Source organism: Myotis lucifugus, unplaced genomic scaffold, assembly GCF_000147115.1.
Source record: "Myotis lucifugus unplaced genomic scaffold, Myoluc2.0 scaffold_255, whole genome shotgun sequence".
Classification (NCBI taxonomy): domain Eukaryota; kingdom Metazoa; phylum Chordata; class Mammalia; order Chiroptera; family Vespertilionidae; genus Myotis; species Myotis lucifugus.
The window spans coordinates 1,264,795-1,278,619 of NW_005871303.1; the positions used below are offsets into that span (position 1 = coordinate 1,264,795).

Consider the following 13,825-nt stretch of genomic DNA (forward strand, 5'->3'; position numbering starts at 1 on the left):
TCACCCTAACAGTGGCCCCATTGGTGACACTCCACCCCTGGTGCTCCAGGGCAGGGCTGGCGAGTGCCTTGTCTCCTCTGTGAGCAGGTGCTGGTCAACACCTACTCACATGACCTGTGAGTCACTCAGCTGCTGAGTGAGCCCTCAAGGGGGGTCACCCTGAGATGCCCACCATGTCCGCACGGGTCACCCAATCTCCCAGTGTGGTTAGTTAGCTGCAGGGGGTCAGGCAGTTTTGTGTTATGACCCAGCGGTTGTCAGCGCCCCATTGCAGACGTGGGGCCATTTGTCCCGCCAGCCCCCTTCCTCACAGACGTGACGGTGCCCGTGCAGCCCTGTGCAACCCCTGGTGGTGTATAGAAGAGGGGGTCTGTCCAGCCAGCGCTGGCAGAGCCAGATACAAACACAGAGGACTCTAGTGGATAAATATTGGTGACTTTCTTATGAATGGTGCCATCCAGACGGGAAGCCAATGCTCGAAGCCCAAACTCTCTGATGGCGTGTAGGTTACAATGGTATAGGGCAAAGTTGCAAGACTCGGGGGTTAGGGGTTGGAGTCGTGCTGGGAGCTGATTGGTTGGAGGGGGTGATGAATCATCTCTTTAGGTCTTGAGGGCAGCTTGAGGTCACTGCCCCAGTGCCCCAGTGACCCTCTGTCCCATCTCGTGGGAAAGTAGCCAGGGAGTGTTTCACCTTCGGGCTCGGGAGCTGACACATAACTCAGGTCCAGATGTTACCATTAGCCTGCAGAGGTCCAGACTGTGTGACCAGTACTCAGGTCGAGGCTTCTGTCTTCTGCCTCAGGCATTGCTGATTATTTGGAGGAAAGACTGGGTCTCTGAGGGGTGTGTATATAGAGAGAGATGATTTCTAGAGCCAGGATCTAAAACTAAATTTAAAGTCATAGGGACCCTTGGTTTCAACGGCCCTGTCCTATGCTTCCTCCCCAGGTCGTCCACACGCACAAGCCGCACTTCATGGCCCTGCACTGCCAGGAGTTCGGGGGGAAGAACTACGAAGCCTCCATGTCACATGTGGACAAGTTCGTCAAGTAAGTCTGGGCGCATGCCATGGCCCTGCTTCCTCCCAGGGCAGGGTGTTGGGGTGCTTTCTATGGAAACGTGGGTGTAGCCTCACTATGGTGAAGCCCCGTGGGTGAGCCAGTTTTCCAAAGAGAAAAGGTGTGGCCCAAGTTCGTGACAGCATGCCTCCTGGGAGGGGGGAGCCACAGGGTGACAGGTTGTTTCCTGGGAGTGGGGAGCCACAGGGTGACAGGGTGCCTCCTGGGAGAGAGGAGCCACAGGGTGACAGCGTGCCTCCTGGGAGGAGTTCAGAGGGTGACTGTGATGCCTTGGGCTCTGAGACTTTAGCCCTGGGCTCCAGGCAGGGGTCCCATCCATGTGTGCCAGAGGTTACACCTTGTGTGGTCTGCTCCTGCTGAGGATGGATAGACAGATGGACAGACAGAACTGGTCTTCACCTAGCAGCTCACAGCTACAGTTGTCACAGTAAGACGGGGACAGAGCCCGTCGCCTGTGGGAGGACGGAGCCAGAGGCTGCTATGCACGTGCGTGTGTGTGCACACACACACACACACACACACACACACGCACCCTGTGTAGCTTTGTAAATTGTGCTGCTATGAACATAGGGGCCACATAGAAGAAGGTGCAAGAAGTATGGCCTACCCCCCCAAAAAAAAGAGTGATACATTGCACCACGTTCAAATTTAAAACTGTATCAAAAGTCACTCTAAAAATAAGTTTTAGCCACTTTTGGGGAAAGATATCTGCAACACACTTTCCTGACAGAAATTAGTATTAAATATATATAAGGAACCTCTGTGTGTCAATAAGAAAACCACCCCTTGGGAAAGCGAGGCATTTCACAGAAAATGACATTTCACAGAGGTGAGAAAGTGCAAGTGAGCAGCAGGTGCAGCACGTCCAGGAGCTCCAGTGACCGGTCACAATGGCACTTTTGTCCCTGGCGGCCTGTGCTGTGGGCAGAGAGGTTTTATACAGAGTCCACATTGGCATGATTTTGCTTTAAATAGTTAACATCGCGTATGTCCGCCTGCCGTTTGCAGCACTCTGTGGAGATCAGGTTTCTACCTGGTACCATATTCCTTCAGCCTGGGGACTTCTCTGTCCCATTTAGCACAAATCCCCCATGAATTCTCTCAGCTTTTGTTTTCTGAGAAAGTCTTTGTCTTCATGTTTGAATGACATTTTTGTTGTAAACAGAATCCCAGCCTCTCCGTGTTTCTTTCAGTCCTTTAAGGCTGTCGTCCCCTTGTCCCGCCTTGCGCTGGCCTGAGAGACCTGAGCCTCATCCTCTTCAGCTTCTCTGTATGTGATGTGTCTTTTCCCTACTTTAGGGTCCTGTTTTTTAGCTGGTTCACAGCAACTTATGTCACACTTTAGTCTGATTTTCTCTGCGTCTTTCTGGCTTGGGGTTCTTGTAGCTTTTTCAAGCTGTAGATTTATAATTTTTTTTTTAGTTTAATTAATTAATTTAAATTCTTTATTCTTTAAAATATTACGAGTCTCCTTTTCCCCCCCATTGACCTCTCCCCAGCCGCTCACACCCCCCAGCACATGCCCTCACCCCCTACTATCTGTGTCCATTGGTTATGCCTATACGTACACATACAAGTCCTTTGGTTGATTTCTTACCCCCCTTATCCCCACTTCCCTCATAGGTTGGACAGTCTGTTCGATGCTTCTATGTCTCTGGTTCTATTTTTGTTCATCAGTTTATGTTGTTCATTATATTCCACAAATGAGTGAGATCATGTGATGTTTATCTTTCTCTGACTGGCTTATTTCACTTAGCATAATGCTCTTTGGTTCCATCCATGCTGTTGCAAATGGTAAGAATTCCTTCCTTTTTTACTGCAGTGTAGTATTCCATTGTGTAGGTGTACCATAGTTTTCTAATCCACTCATCTGCTGATGGGCACTTAGGCTGATTCCAAATCTTAGCTATTGTAAATTGTGCTGCTATGAACATAGGGGTGCATATATCCTTTCTGATTGGTGTTTCTGTTTTCTTGGGATATATATTCCTAGAAGTGGGATCACTGGGTCAAATGGGAGTTCCATTTTTAATTTTCTGAGGAAACTCCATACTGTTCTCCACAGTGGCTGTACCAGTCTGCATTCCCACCAGCAGTGCATGAGGGTTGCTTTTTCTCTGCATCCTCGCCAGCACTTGTCGTTTGTTGATTTGTTGATGATAGCCATTCTGACAGGTGTGAGATGGTACCTCATTGTTGTTTTGATTTGCATCTCTTAGATGATTAGTGACTTTGAGCATGTTTTCATATGTCTCTTGGCCTTCTGTATGTCCTCTTTCGAAAAGTGTCTATTTAGGTCCTTTGCTCATTTTTTTATTGGATTGTTTGTCTTCCTTTGTTAAGTTGTATGAATTCCCTATAAATTTTGGAGATTAAACCCTTATCGGAGATAACATTGGCTGTAGATTTATAATTGTAATCAAACTTGGGTAAAGTGTGTCCATTATTTCTTTAAACGTTTTCTTTTTAAAAATATATAGTTTTTAGTTGATTTCAGAGAGGAAGGGAGAGGGAGCGAGAGATAGAAACGTCAATGATGAGAAAAAAATCATTGATTGGCTGCCTTCTGCACACCCTACGTTGGGGATCGAGCCCGTACACTGGGCATGTGTCCGGACTGGGAATCGAACCATGACCTCCTGGTTCATAGATGGAAGCACAACCACTGAGCCACACCAGCTGGGCTAAATGTTGTTTTCTTGTCCTGCCCTTCCGACTTCCTGACATTCAGCTGTTTGTGGGCACACTGTTCCCTTCAGCTCTCTTGATCTTTTGCAGGTCATTTTTCCTCTGGATAGTTTCTGGTGCTGTGTTGTTTATTCCAGGACGTTTTCTTCTTTAGGTTTTAATCTACACTTAGGTCCCTGCAGTAAAATTATTTCTGATATATTTTTCAGCTCTAGAAGTTTCTTTTGTGGTTTTCATATCTCTGTCTTTCCTTATGTTCATGTTTTCCTTTAAATCTTTGATCATATTTGTAATAGCTGTTTCAAGGTTTGTTCAATGAATTCCATCATTTTTGTTCTTTCTAGGTCTTTTTTTTTTTTCTTACTGCTTTTTTAAAGATTATGGGTCATATTTTGTTGCTTCTTCACATGCCAGTAATTTCTGAGGTGATGGTAGACATGAATGTTCTGTGTTGTTCCGTGTCTGAAGTTTATTTTCTCCCTGTAGAGACTCTGGGGTTTGCTCTTGGTGGGAGTCAAGGTCTGAGGATCAGTTTGGTCCTTTCCAGGCTTATCCTCTCCCTACCCGGACCAATCCGCTGGCTGTCACATGGTGCCTGTGTCCTTCTCCACCTCTCCTCCCCTGCAGTCATGGGGGCAAGACCAGTTGGGGCCAGACCAATGAGCAGAGCAGGCCCTTGCTTTCTGTCACCATTCTGGTGCATTCTCAAACCTCTAGTGCAGTGGCTCCTGTTCCAGCCCATTTACAGAGATGATAGGTCACCTACAATAGACTCTTCTGGGTTTTAGTTCCTGCCACCCCTCCCTCTCTCCCTCTTCCCTCTCCTTTCCCACTGTCTGTCCCCCTCTCCTCTTCCCACTCTGGTTGGTGGTGTCTCCAGGGTGATGTCATACATGGTGTCCAGGCCAGCATCCTGGGCCTCGGCAGCACACCTGTAAGTGGTGAGGTGTCTGTGTGACTCTTGACTAAAGAACTCTTTTCCTTCCAGAGAACTGCTGTCAAGCGATGCGATGAAGGAATATAACCGGGCTCGCGTCTACCTGGACGAGAACTACAGGTCCCAGGAGCACTTCACAGTAAGTACCTCTGCCCCAGGGGAGCGCCTGCCGAAGCGGCCCTTCTCTTTTGGTGGCCTGCTCTCCATCACAGCATCCTGCCATCTGCCTGCATTGAAATGTTACAGCCGTGCTGCAGCCTTTGGGGGTGCCCTAACTCAGCAAATCTATGGGGGGGGGGGAGGGCAGCACAGTGCAGATGGCACCTCAGCTGCTTCCTCAAGGTGCCCTTGGTGGGCTGCTCATCAGTTGGCACAGACAAGGCCCATGTGGTAGCTGGAAGGTGGATAGCCAAGGATTGAGGCCAGGGCCCTGGTGTGTGGGAAATGAGGGAGAATTAGGGTTCTGGGGCTTACAGGTGAGGGGTTAGCCCCATGTCTGGTCTTCTGTGCCCAGCTGCCTGTGCCACAGGCTTGCTCCAAGCTCTGCCAGTCCCTTTGTGCACCTAAGAGAGAAATTTCTAGCATCAAGTGCTTACCTTAAAAAATCTCTAAGGAAAAGAAAATTAACCTGAAGCAACTAGAAGAAAGGAAATAATGAAATAACAGCAGGAATCAGGGCAATAGAAACTAGAATAATTGAGAATTCAGTGAACTGGTTTCTTAGCAAGGTTATCAGTCTGAGCCGCCTTCTCCAGCGGATCAGGATGGGCCTGTCTTGGAACACAGACCCAGGTGGTGGGGCCTTCAGGCGGAATCCAGGACCGGCTCCCGGCTGTGGCACATCTGTGCTAAGGGCCCAGCGTCACTTACTGCACAGTTGCCCACCTCCGTGCAGGTGGTCAGAGGATGATGGCAAGGCTCCAGGTGCGCTCCGAAGCCTCAGAAAGAGTGATGGGAGGGTTACCAGCTCCTTGTGGAGGGAGCCTGACACATGTGCTCAGAAACCGTCACCTCACAGGAGCTGCCACCCTCCTATGGAAGTTTTCCATTTGTTTTCAAAATTCTCATCTTGCTAGTTCTCCGTGACCTGCTTTGTGTCTCATAGCATTACAAGGTAACATAATCATTTCATTTCTCTTCCAGCCAGAATGTCTGGTTGGCTGAGAAGAGAAGTGGTGGGACATTGGAGGCGCACCAGGGCTGAGAGCTCCATTTGGTCTTGTCTCATCCCTGGAAACTTATCTCAAATGTCATTTCACCTTTTGCAATGGAAAACAAAAACCTGAAAAACGAGCGTGCCCATAACTCAGCACTTTCACTGAAGAAATACTGTTCTTGCCAACAGTTGTGCTTCTCAAAAATTATTTGATGGCAAGATTTGGAAGTAATTTTCAACACCCAGAGTTTGAGATTTTCACACGGTGGGACAGCTGTCTGATGGGACAGTCTGCCACAGGACAGCTTCTGTGATGTGGGGTTTTAGGGCTCTCGAGGGAGGAGGCAGGCTGCAGCCCGTTATGGCCCCTGCAGGATCTCGCCATCCGGTTGGTACATTGAAGTACTTAGCAATGATAGTGTATCTCGTCTGTCCTTCAATGCAAGGATTTTTAAAAGTAAAACAACAGAAACCAGGGTGCATCCAGAATCTATGGCATCTCACAGTTAGAATGGCAATGTTTTCCTTGTAAATACAGCAATAGCACGTTAGCTGGGGACATGGCAGTCTGTGTGGTTGGAGCCTGAGACGGTGCAGTGTACAGGGCCTCACTGGGTGGAGGGACTCGACACAAGCGACAGAGGGAGCTGCCCAACCACCCAGGTCTGAGGCCCCCAAGGCTGTGGGTGTTGGTATCCACAGGACATGACAGCATCTAGTGTTGGGGAGGAAGGCTGGACCCACCTGCCAAGGGTGGGGGCATCACTCGCTCCCCTCTCGTCCAGCCGTACCTGTGGCCTGAGGAAAGCCAATTTGCTGCATGGTGATTGTCCAGTCTAGAGCTGGGATAGCTGTGTCTAGGGGTGAGAAGTGGCCAGCCTTGTTGCAGACTCTGTCTGGAGCTCGTCCCATAGTTGGCACAGGGAGAGGTTTGCGTTTGTCATTCCATCTCATGACCAGGAGGGTAGTTGTGATGAATCTCTGCTTGACCCTGGGCCCTGTCTGGATTGCTGTCCCCTTCGTGCCCATTCATCACCCTCAGTGTGTCACCTGTGGAACCATCTTTGCTGGGGGCCTCTGGATATCCTGCTGGAGGGACCCTGCACCCCCGGGTCCTGGGCAGGGCTGAGCAGCACTGCCAGCCGAGAAGCCACCCTCCTGCCACAGCCTAGTGGCCTCGGGCTGTCAGAGGGAAGAAAATTTAATTTTTCAAGATTAATGGTATTGGAGCAATATTTTTAGCTGAGTGTGGTTCAAATAATAGGCCATTAATTGAAAAAGGAAATTGAAATGAATTTATCTTGTACATAAATGCTGTCACAGGTATTAATAGGGATCAGAAAATAGTGGCCTGTTCCCAGAAAGATGTTGAACCTGACGCGGCACCTGGTGCATGAACATGACGGTGGGGGTTGCTGTGCGCACAGGAACATGGGCAGGGGTGGGGGTGGAGCTTCAGCCTGTGGGGGCTTCGGGCCCTGGAGGGTCTTCCACCTAGAGCAGCGGTTCTCAACGTGTGGGTCGCGACCCCTTTGGGGGTCGAACGACCCTTTCACAGGGGTCGCCTAAGACCATCGGAAAACACATATATAATTACATATTGTTTTTGTGATTAATCATTATGCTTTAATTATGTTCAATTTGTAACAATGACAATACATCCTGCATATCAGATATTTACATGACGATTCATAACAGTAGAAAATTACAGTTATGAAGTAGCAACGAAAATAATTTTATGGTTGGGGGTCACCACAACATGAGGAACTGTATTAAAGGGTCGCGGCATTAGGAAGGTTGAGAACCACAGACCTAGAAGGTCTTCTGGCAGAGGCAGGAAGCGGCCGACATCCTTCTTCACCAGCAGATGGCGCCAAAGCAGCACCTCGTATCCTGAGATTTTAGTATAGGAGGTGCTCAGCAGCCAATTTTTAGACTTAAAAATTATTACGTTACATTTTGTTTGCTCCTAAAAAGCATCCTGAGTGGGCATTTACTGGAGCAGGAGGCTTGTCGGGTCTATTGAAGGTTGAGAAGACAGACTGGCCTCCACTGGCTGTCTCCTGGGCAGTGTCCCTCTCCCTGGGCCTTTATACTCGCCGGGTCATCGCCTGCCTGCACTTTCCACTGGAACCTTGAGAGTTGGAGGTTTGTTCCCCCAGAGGAACTGCCAGTCTGGAGTGTTGACATTGGCCCTGAAAGGCTGGGCCCTGTCCTGTTCTTGGGAACTTGTTTAAATGTCCATCACAGGGTGGACTGAGGACCCTGGCCCATGCGTCAACACAGCCACGAGTGAGCTGGATGGGATGGCCAGGAGCTTACACACTGTGCCCAGGGCCCCCAAGTGCCCCAGGCCCTTTCCTTCTGGCTGCGGCCCCAGATGTGCCAGTGTCGACGTCCTGATTTCTGTCTTCCTTCCTGAGCTCAGGCCCCTGGAGCAGCAGTTTCGCTTGTCCTTGCTCTGGCCTGCAGCCTGGAGTCACGTCAGCACATCTTGGGTGCTCAATAACCGAGTCTGAGTCAGTGAGTCAGTGTGGGTTAGACGTGCACAACCCAGGCCCTCCCTGCAAGGGTCAGGGGCTGTGATGCCCCAGCACAGCTCAGTGGAGAATGCCTGCCTAAAGGCAGAATTTGAGGCCATCGGTATGTAGATGTATCTAAGGCCATGGATTGGGCAACATCCCACAGGTGTGGGCTGCAGGGAGGTCTGAGTCTGGGGCCCCCACCTTTGGAAATTGGGAAGAAAAGGTGGGTTTATCAGGGGAGGTGAGAGAAGGTGGGGACAGGGGTGAGCTGGAAGCCATGAGGCAGTGAAGAAAGGTCGCAGGGGAAGGGGACTGCACCCCTATGGCCGTGGCACCACCTCCTACGCCCCATCCGCTGCCTGGGGCTGCTGGGAGGACCCAGGGGTCTGGAAAAGAGGGACTGGCACCCAGCTGAGGAGGGGCTGTCCCTGGGTGAGCATGCAGCAGGTACCTAGATGGCCTTTCCCGGGGGGATTGACTGCACCTGCTCTCCACGACCCAGAATCTAATGCTCCTGAGTCCTGGCAGATTTGCACATTTCAACACCACACTAATGTTTTTGTATTTGCCCCCAAAACCTATGATGTTCCAGCTTTCATCACCAGCAAGTTTTAAGGCCCCGGGTATCTTCCATGGTAATAGACGTTAGGTGGTAGATGTGTACAGCACTGTATTCATAGCAGGGTCAGTGGATGAGGAGCCTCAGAGCCTCGAGAAGGTGATTGGACATCTGCTGCACCCTCCCTGCCCCTGGGGACCCCTAAGGCCCCTGTCCTTCCTGGGCACCATGTGGTGGGTGCCAGGTGACAGGATCTCATGTTCTGGGGACAAGACCAATTGTTGGGGATGCTACCAAGTCTGGTGGAGAAGCAGCGGCATCGCTGTTACTCATTCATCCCTCCTCCTGGAGCAAGCCTGTCCCCTGCCCCCAGATTCCTGAGGCTGCCCTCCCACCTGGCCCTCAGCTCTTTGGGCCCCTTTATCTGAAGGACTGTGCATATTTTTGTTTATGTCCTGTCCCACCCAGTGAGGACAGTGTCACCACCCCCCGATAATTCTTTGGATTTAGCGATCAAGTCCATGTGCAAGTGTGTTGACATCGGGCATGTGACATGATTCTGGGACTGTCGGAGAAATGATTCGTACAAAAACACTTGAGAGAGACCTTCCCATTACAAGGACGGGCTCCAAGGCGGGGGGGAAGAGAGGGGGCTTTCCTTAGGCGGTGCCAGCTCCTCAGGATGGACAGCTCACATCCCCCCGTTCCCTGTGGGTACCAGCTCCAGAGCACAAGGAGGTGTTGGGGGACTCCACCCAAGGGCATTCAGGGACTGCCACATGGCCTGGTCAGGCAAGTTGAGTGGAGCTTAGGGAGGAGGCTCCAGGAGGAGACACTGAGCTCTGTGCCGGTACAGGGGACCCTGAGACTGCCTGAGTTACACTGGGCATCGCAGAGGCCCTGACACCCCCAAATGCTCTCCCAGAACCCCCTGCTTCCTGGCACCTGCCTGTCATCCAGACCCTTGGAAAATGCTTTCCACCCAAAGCCTTCCAGGTTCACCTCCTGGGAAATGAACTCCCTGGGAGGCCTCAGGTGGCCGCTGTTGTCACAGGTGTTACTTGGTTAACTTCAAGGCGCCCTGGGGCCCATGGGTCTTGACACTGAGGAAGTGCCCGAGTAGTTTTCCAAGGCTTCCAAGTGTCTATTGATCCGAGGCGGCGAGCCCAGGAGTCACGTGTCTAATTTCACAGGCACGCCGAGGAGCATGGAAAACGCATCACTTATTGCCCGCAAAGCCTGAACGTCGATAGGGGACGGCTTTCCTATACTCTGGCTTCAGAGGTGGCTAAATGAGGAAGAAATTGCAGATTTGTTTCCATATAATTTCCTTGTTGTCTGTTTCCTGCAGGAGTAAAGCATCCGGCATGAGGGGCCCCCACTGTTCCCACTGGTCGTTTGTCTGACCGCAGGGGCTGTGTATGGGTGATTCACGGGGCTGCTGGGGGCTGCTGAAGGCCCCGAGGAAGCATGGCCAGGGGCTGCCCATCTGCCCCTCACCTGGTGACCCTGTCTTCCCCCCTCACCTGGTGACCTGTGGGGAGGAGTTTCCTGGCAAGATGTATAGGCTGGCATGGGGACCCCAACACAGTATCAGAGGGGCCCCCTGAGGAGCTGTGGGCTGATGCAAGTACCCCAAAGGTCCCCTTTTATTTGGGGACAGTGGTGCTGCTGGTAGGACTAGGTGAGGATGCTTGTTTGGCACCTTTTCTCTGGGCAGATCAGCTCAGTGGTAGACAGAACAGGCCCTTTCTCCATGGAGAAGCTGGAGGCCAAGGAGTCCAGCCTGAAGCCGCTCTGGTTTGCACACCGCAGGACCCACAGAACCTCCCGAACCTGCTCACACTCCATGGCTGGGCTGGGAAGAGTGAGGGGCAGCCACGTGTCTCAAAGGGCAGGTGGCAGAGACTGTCCCTGTGTGGCCTGGACAGGGCTGCCCATTGCTGTGGCCTCACGCCTCCCACGGTGGTGTCTGTTGTGGGACAGGCCTGTTTGGCCGCTGCCTTCGCCAGTCCTTGCTCATTTAGCTGTCGGCCCCAGAAATGTCTGTGTAGTAGCTGGAACTGTGCACTGTGGTTTGTTGAACCAATTTGGCAGCCCTTTGGGGCAGTGAGCGCAGTCAGGACGGCTGGCAGAGGCTGTCCTTGCTGTTGGCTCCAAACTGGTGCCTTTGGAGCCAACAGGGCGAGGAGGGAACCCTCTCATGGAGTAGAACTTGTCCAAGGGTGTGAAAGCTCTCCAGCAAGTACTGGCAGCCGGTGGGCACTCAGCCCCTTGGAGCCTCCCTGCGCATCGAGGAAACGTCCTTGGCGACCACAGGGTTGCCTGAACACGTGGCATTCAGACCTCCCCTCAAAGCTCTAGAAGTGGGGTTGTGTCTGGGCAGAGGGGCCTGAAGCCAGAGACATGTCAGATCTGTCAGTGCCTGAAATGCAGCAGCATCCAGGGATACCGGGAAGGCCTGCGGGCTGAGATGCCTCCGGTGCCCTGTGTCCAGGCTTTGTCCTCTGCCTTCCAGCTGCCCAACCAACACCTTTATCTCTTCCATAATTTGGTCTCAGGAAAGAGGCAACAGGTGAGTTTCATTTTCTGTGAGGGGAGAAGAATGGCTAAACCAGAAATTCATGGACACGAATTTGAGAGACGTCGAGATTTCCCAGGGGTGCGGCCTCGCTCATCTGGGGTGACATGGAAGCCAGGGAGGAGGAGTCCTGTTCTCTGACTGTCAAGTGCTGCCCTGCAGCCTCCCCAGGAAGCACCTCCCCCTCCCTGGCCCAGAGCATTGCTTTGCAAACCCCGCCCTGTCCAGCAAGGTCCTGTTCCCAGCAAAGTGGGATGGTGATCCTCCCTGTGGTCAGACCGTGCAGCCCCCTGGGTGCAGCCCTGGCACCAGGAACCTCGGTCTACGCTTGGAGGGTCATTCCTCACCCAGGAGGAGCTTTGTGCTTGCGCCTCCCACTCCATGTCCCGGCTGGTGGCTCCTGGACCTCCCCCACCCCCTTTTGCCTTTTGCGTTGCCGTGAGGAGGGTCCCCACCGGCCCTGGCAGTCGGTTCTCCAAGAGGGCCGGGCTTCCCTCTGAGAGCAGGGCATCTGCTGGAGGGTTACCCGGGTGGCTCCTGGGGTTCTGCCTCCCATGCATGTGGTGGGGCGACAGCCTGGAAGCCATGCTCCTTCCGAGGAGACGCCCTCCCTGCCTCTCCTCTGATGGCCCCTTCCCCATCTCTGCTGTCCTGATCAGATTTTAGGGGAAATATATGGAAAGTTAATGGAGTTTACTGATGTTCTTTGATCCAAGGAGGGGGAGGAAAGCAAATGCATTTCTGATGCGGAACTAATCTGCTTCAGGAGGCCCCCACCAGCCTGTCTCTGCCTGCGCCCTGCCCGTGGCCCAGACAGGCCTGATGAAGTGAGAGAAGCAAGATTGGTTTTCCGAGGGCACCGGGCCCCCGTGCACAGCTAAATCACACTGTCTGCTCTGCCGGCGGGGTAACACCGCGCCCCCCTCGGCGGCACCTGCAGCCCCGCGGGACGCAGTGATGTGCGGCCGGGCAGCGGCGGGCTGCAGTGAAGGTGAAGCTGTCATATCGATCTTTTTAGCACTAAAATATGAGCCACTTTGCTCCGCTCCCCGCTGCTGTGATGTGAAAAATAATAACTCGGATCCAAATTAAAAATATTGATCCCGGGAAGGTGCTGAAAGTAAATAAACACCTTCCGAAGTTTTCGGGTCAGCCGAGGAATGGGATTCAGCAATAAATGTGTCGGCACGTCACAGTGCAGGGTTCTTGATCTGTTTTTTCTTTGAATTGATTTTTCATTATTTACTTCCTAAAAGTGTTGGAATTCGGTCCTCCACTGTTAAACCCCAGTGTTTGGGCAAATTATTTCTTTGGGGCTCACAAGGTGCTCCTAATCCACTCGCTCATTGATTGATTGATTTTTGACTCAATAAGCTCACAGTCCCTGCCTTATTTAGAGCTTCCATCATAATTTTTTATACATTTAGGCCTGACTTTTTTATTTCCCTCTAACAGATGAGCTGACGTTGGGCCATCAAGTGGGGAGGACAGTTGCCACAAGGTTAATTGTATCTTCTCCCTGTGTTCCCAGCTGACGTTGGGTCTGTCATGGCTGAAGGTTGGGTGACAGAGCACAGCCCTCCTGGACCCTTACAAACCCCTTTACCAGCAGGGCCATGACCCTGAGGGTCTGCCAGCTGCCCACAGCCGGGCCCAGTGGGGTGGGTGGCTCAACTCTCCAATGTCGTGGTTTTTCGCGGGCGCAAGGAGACACTGAACCATGTGCTTCTGGGAGTTTATCCTTCAGGAGGCCCCTGAAAGCTTGGGCGAGTCCCCCACCCTGCATAGCAGGTGCCAGGGACAGACAGCTTGGAAAAGACAAAGGGTGCGGTGGCCGCATCTGTGTGGTTGTGGGTGGTGAAGACTTGTCTGGGGGGGACTTAGAACTTAAAACACACACACATCCCGCTGCCCCTGAGAGTCAGGGTTCCTAGTGACCATTTCCTGGTCACTGATGCCCCGATTTGGGAAGCTGCCAAGCATAGGGCTCCCTGGGCTCAATCCCGGGGGCCGGGGGAAAAGGTGGAGGCCTGTGCCCCGCTCTGTGCTTTGTGTTCTCCACATCGGAGGACCCGCTGTGCTTGCTGGTGGCCTGCTCCTGAGCCAGGATGTCAGTGCGTCTGTCCCAGTGTGGGTGCCGGGAGTGGTGCTAACGAGAGGCGTGCGATGCTCCACGTTCTGACCCACCATTGATATCTGACAAAGGTATTGGGCAGCTCAGTAGGGGGAGGAGGATATTTTCACAAATGGTGCTAACCATTAGAGGGCCATGAGCAAAAAGACAAAACCTCAACTCTG

The 13,825-nt window shown here is 52.2% G+C and overlaps 1 protein-coding gene across 1 annotated transcript in view; it reads left to right on the forward strand.

The window, feature by feature from the left end:
* Nucleotides 1-941: 941 nt before the first annotated feature.
* Nucleotides 942-13,825, forward strand: part of INPP5A (inositol polyphosphate-5-phosphatase A) — an 86,707-nt gene continuing 73,823 nt past the window's right edge. Inside the window, exons 1-2 of the mRNA XM_014464547.2 lie at nucleotides 942-1,051; nucleotides 4,758-4,845. Of these exons, the coding sequence (XP_014320033.2) occupies nucleotides 978-1,051; nucleotides 4,758-4,845 (162 nt within the window). The 5' untranslated portion in view covers nucleotides 942-977. The remainder of the gene's footprint in view (nucleotides 1,052-4,757; nucleotides 4,846-13,825) is intronic.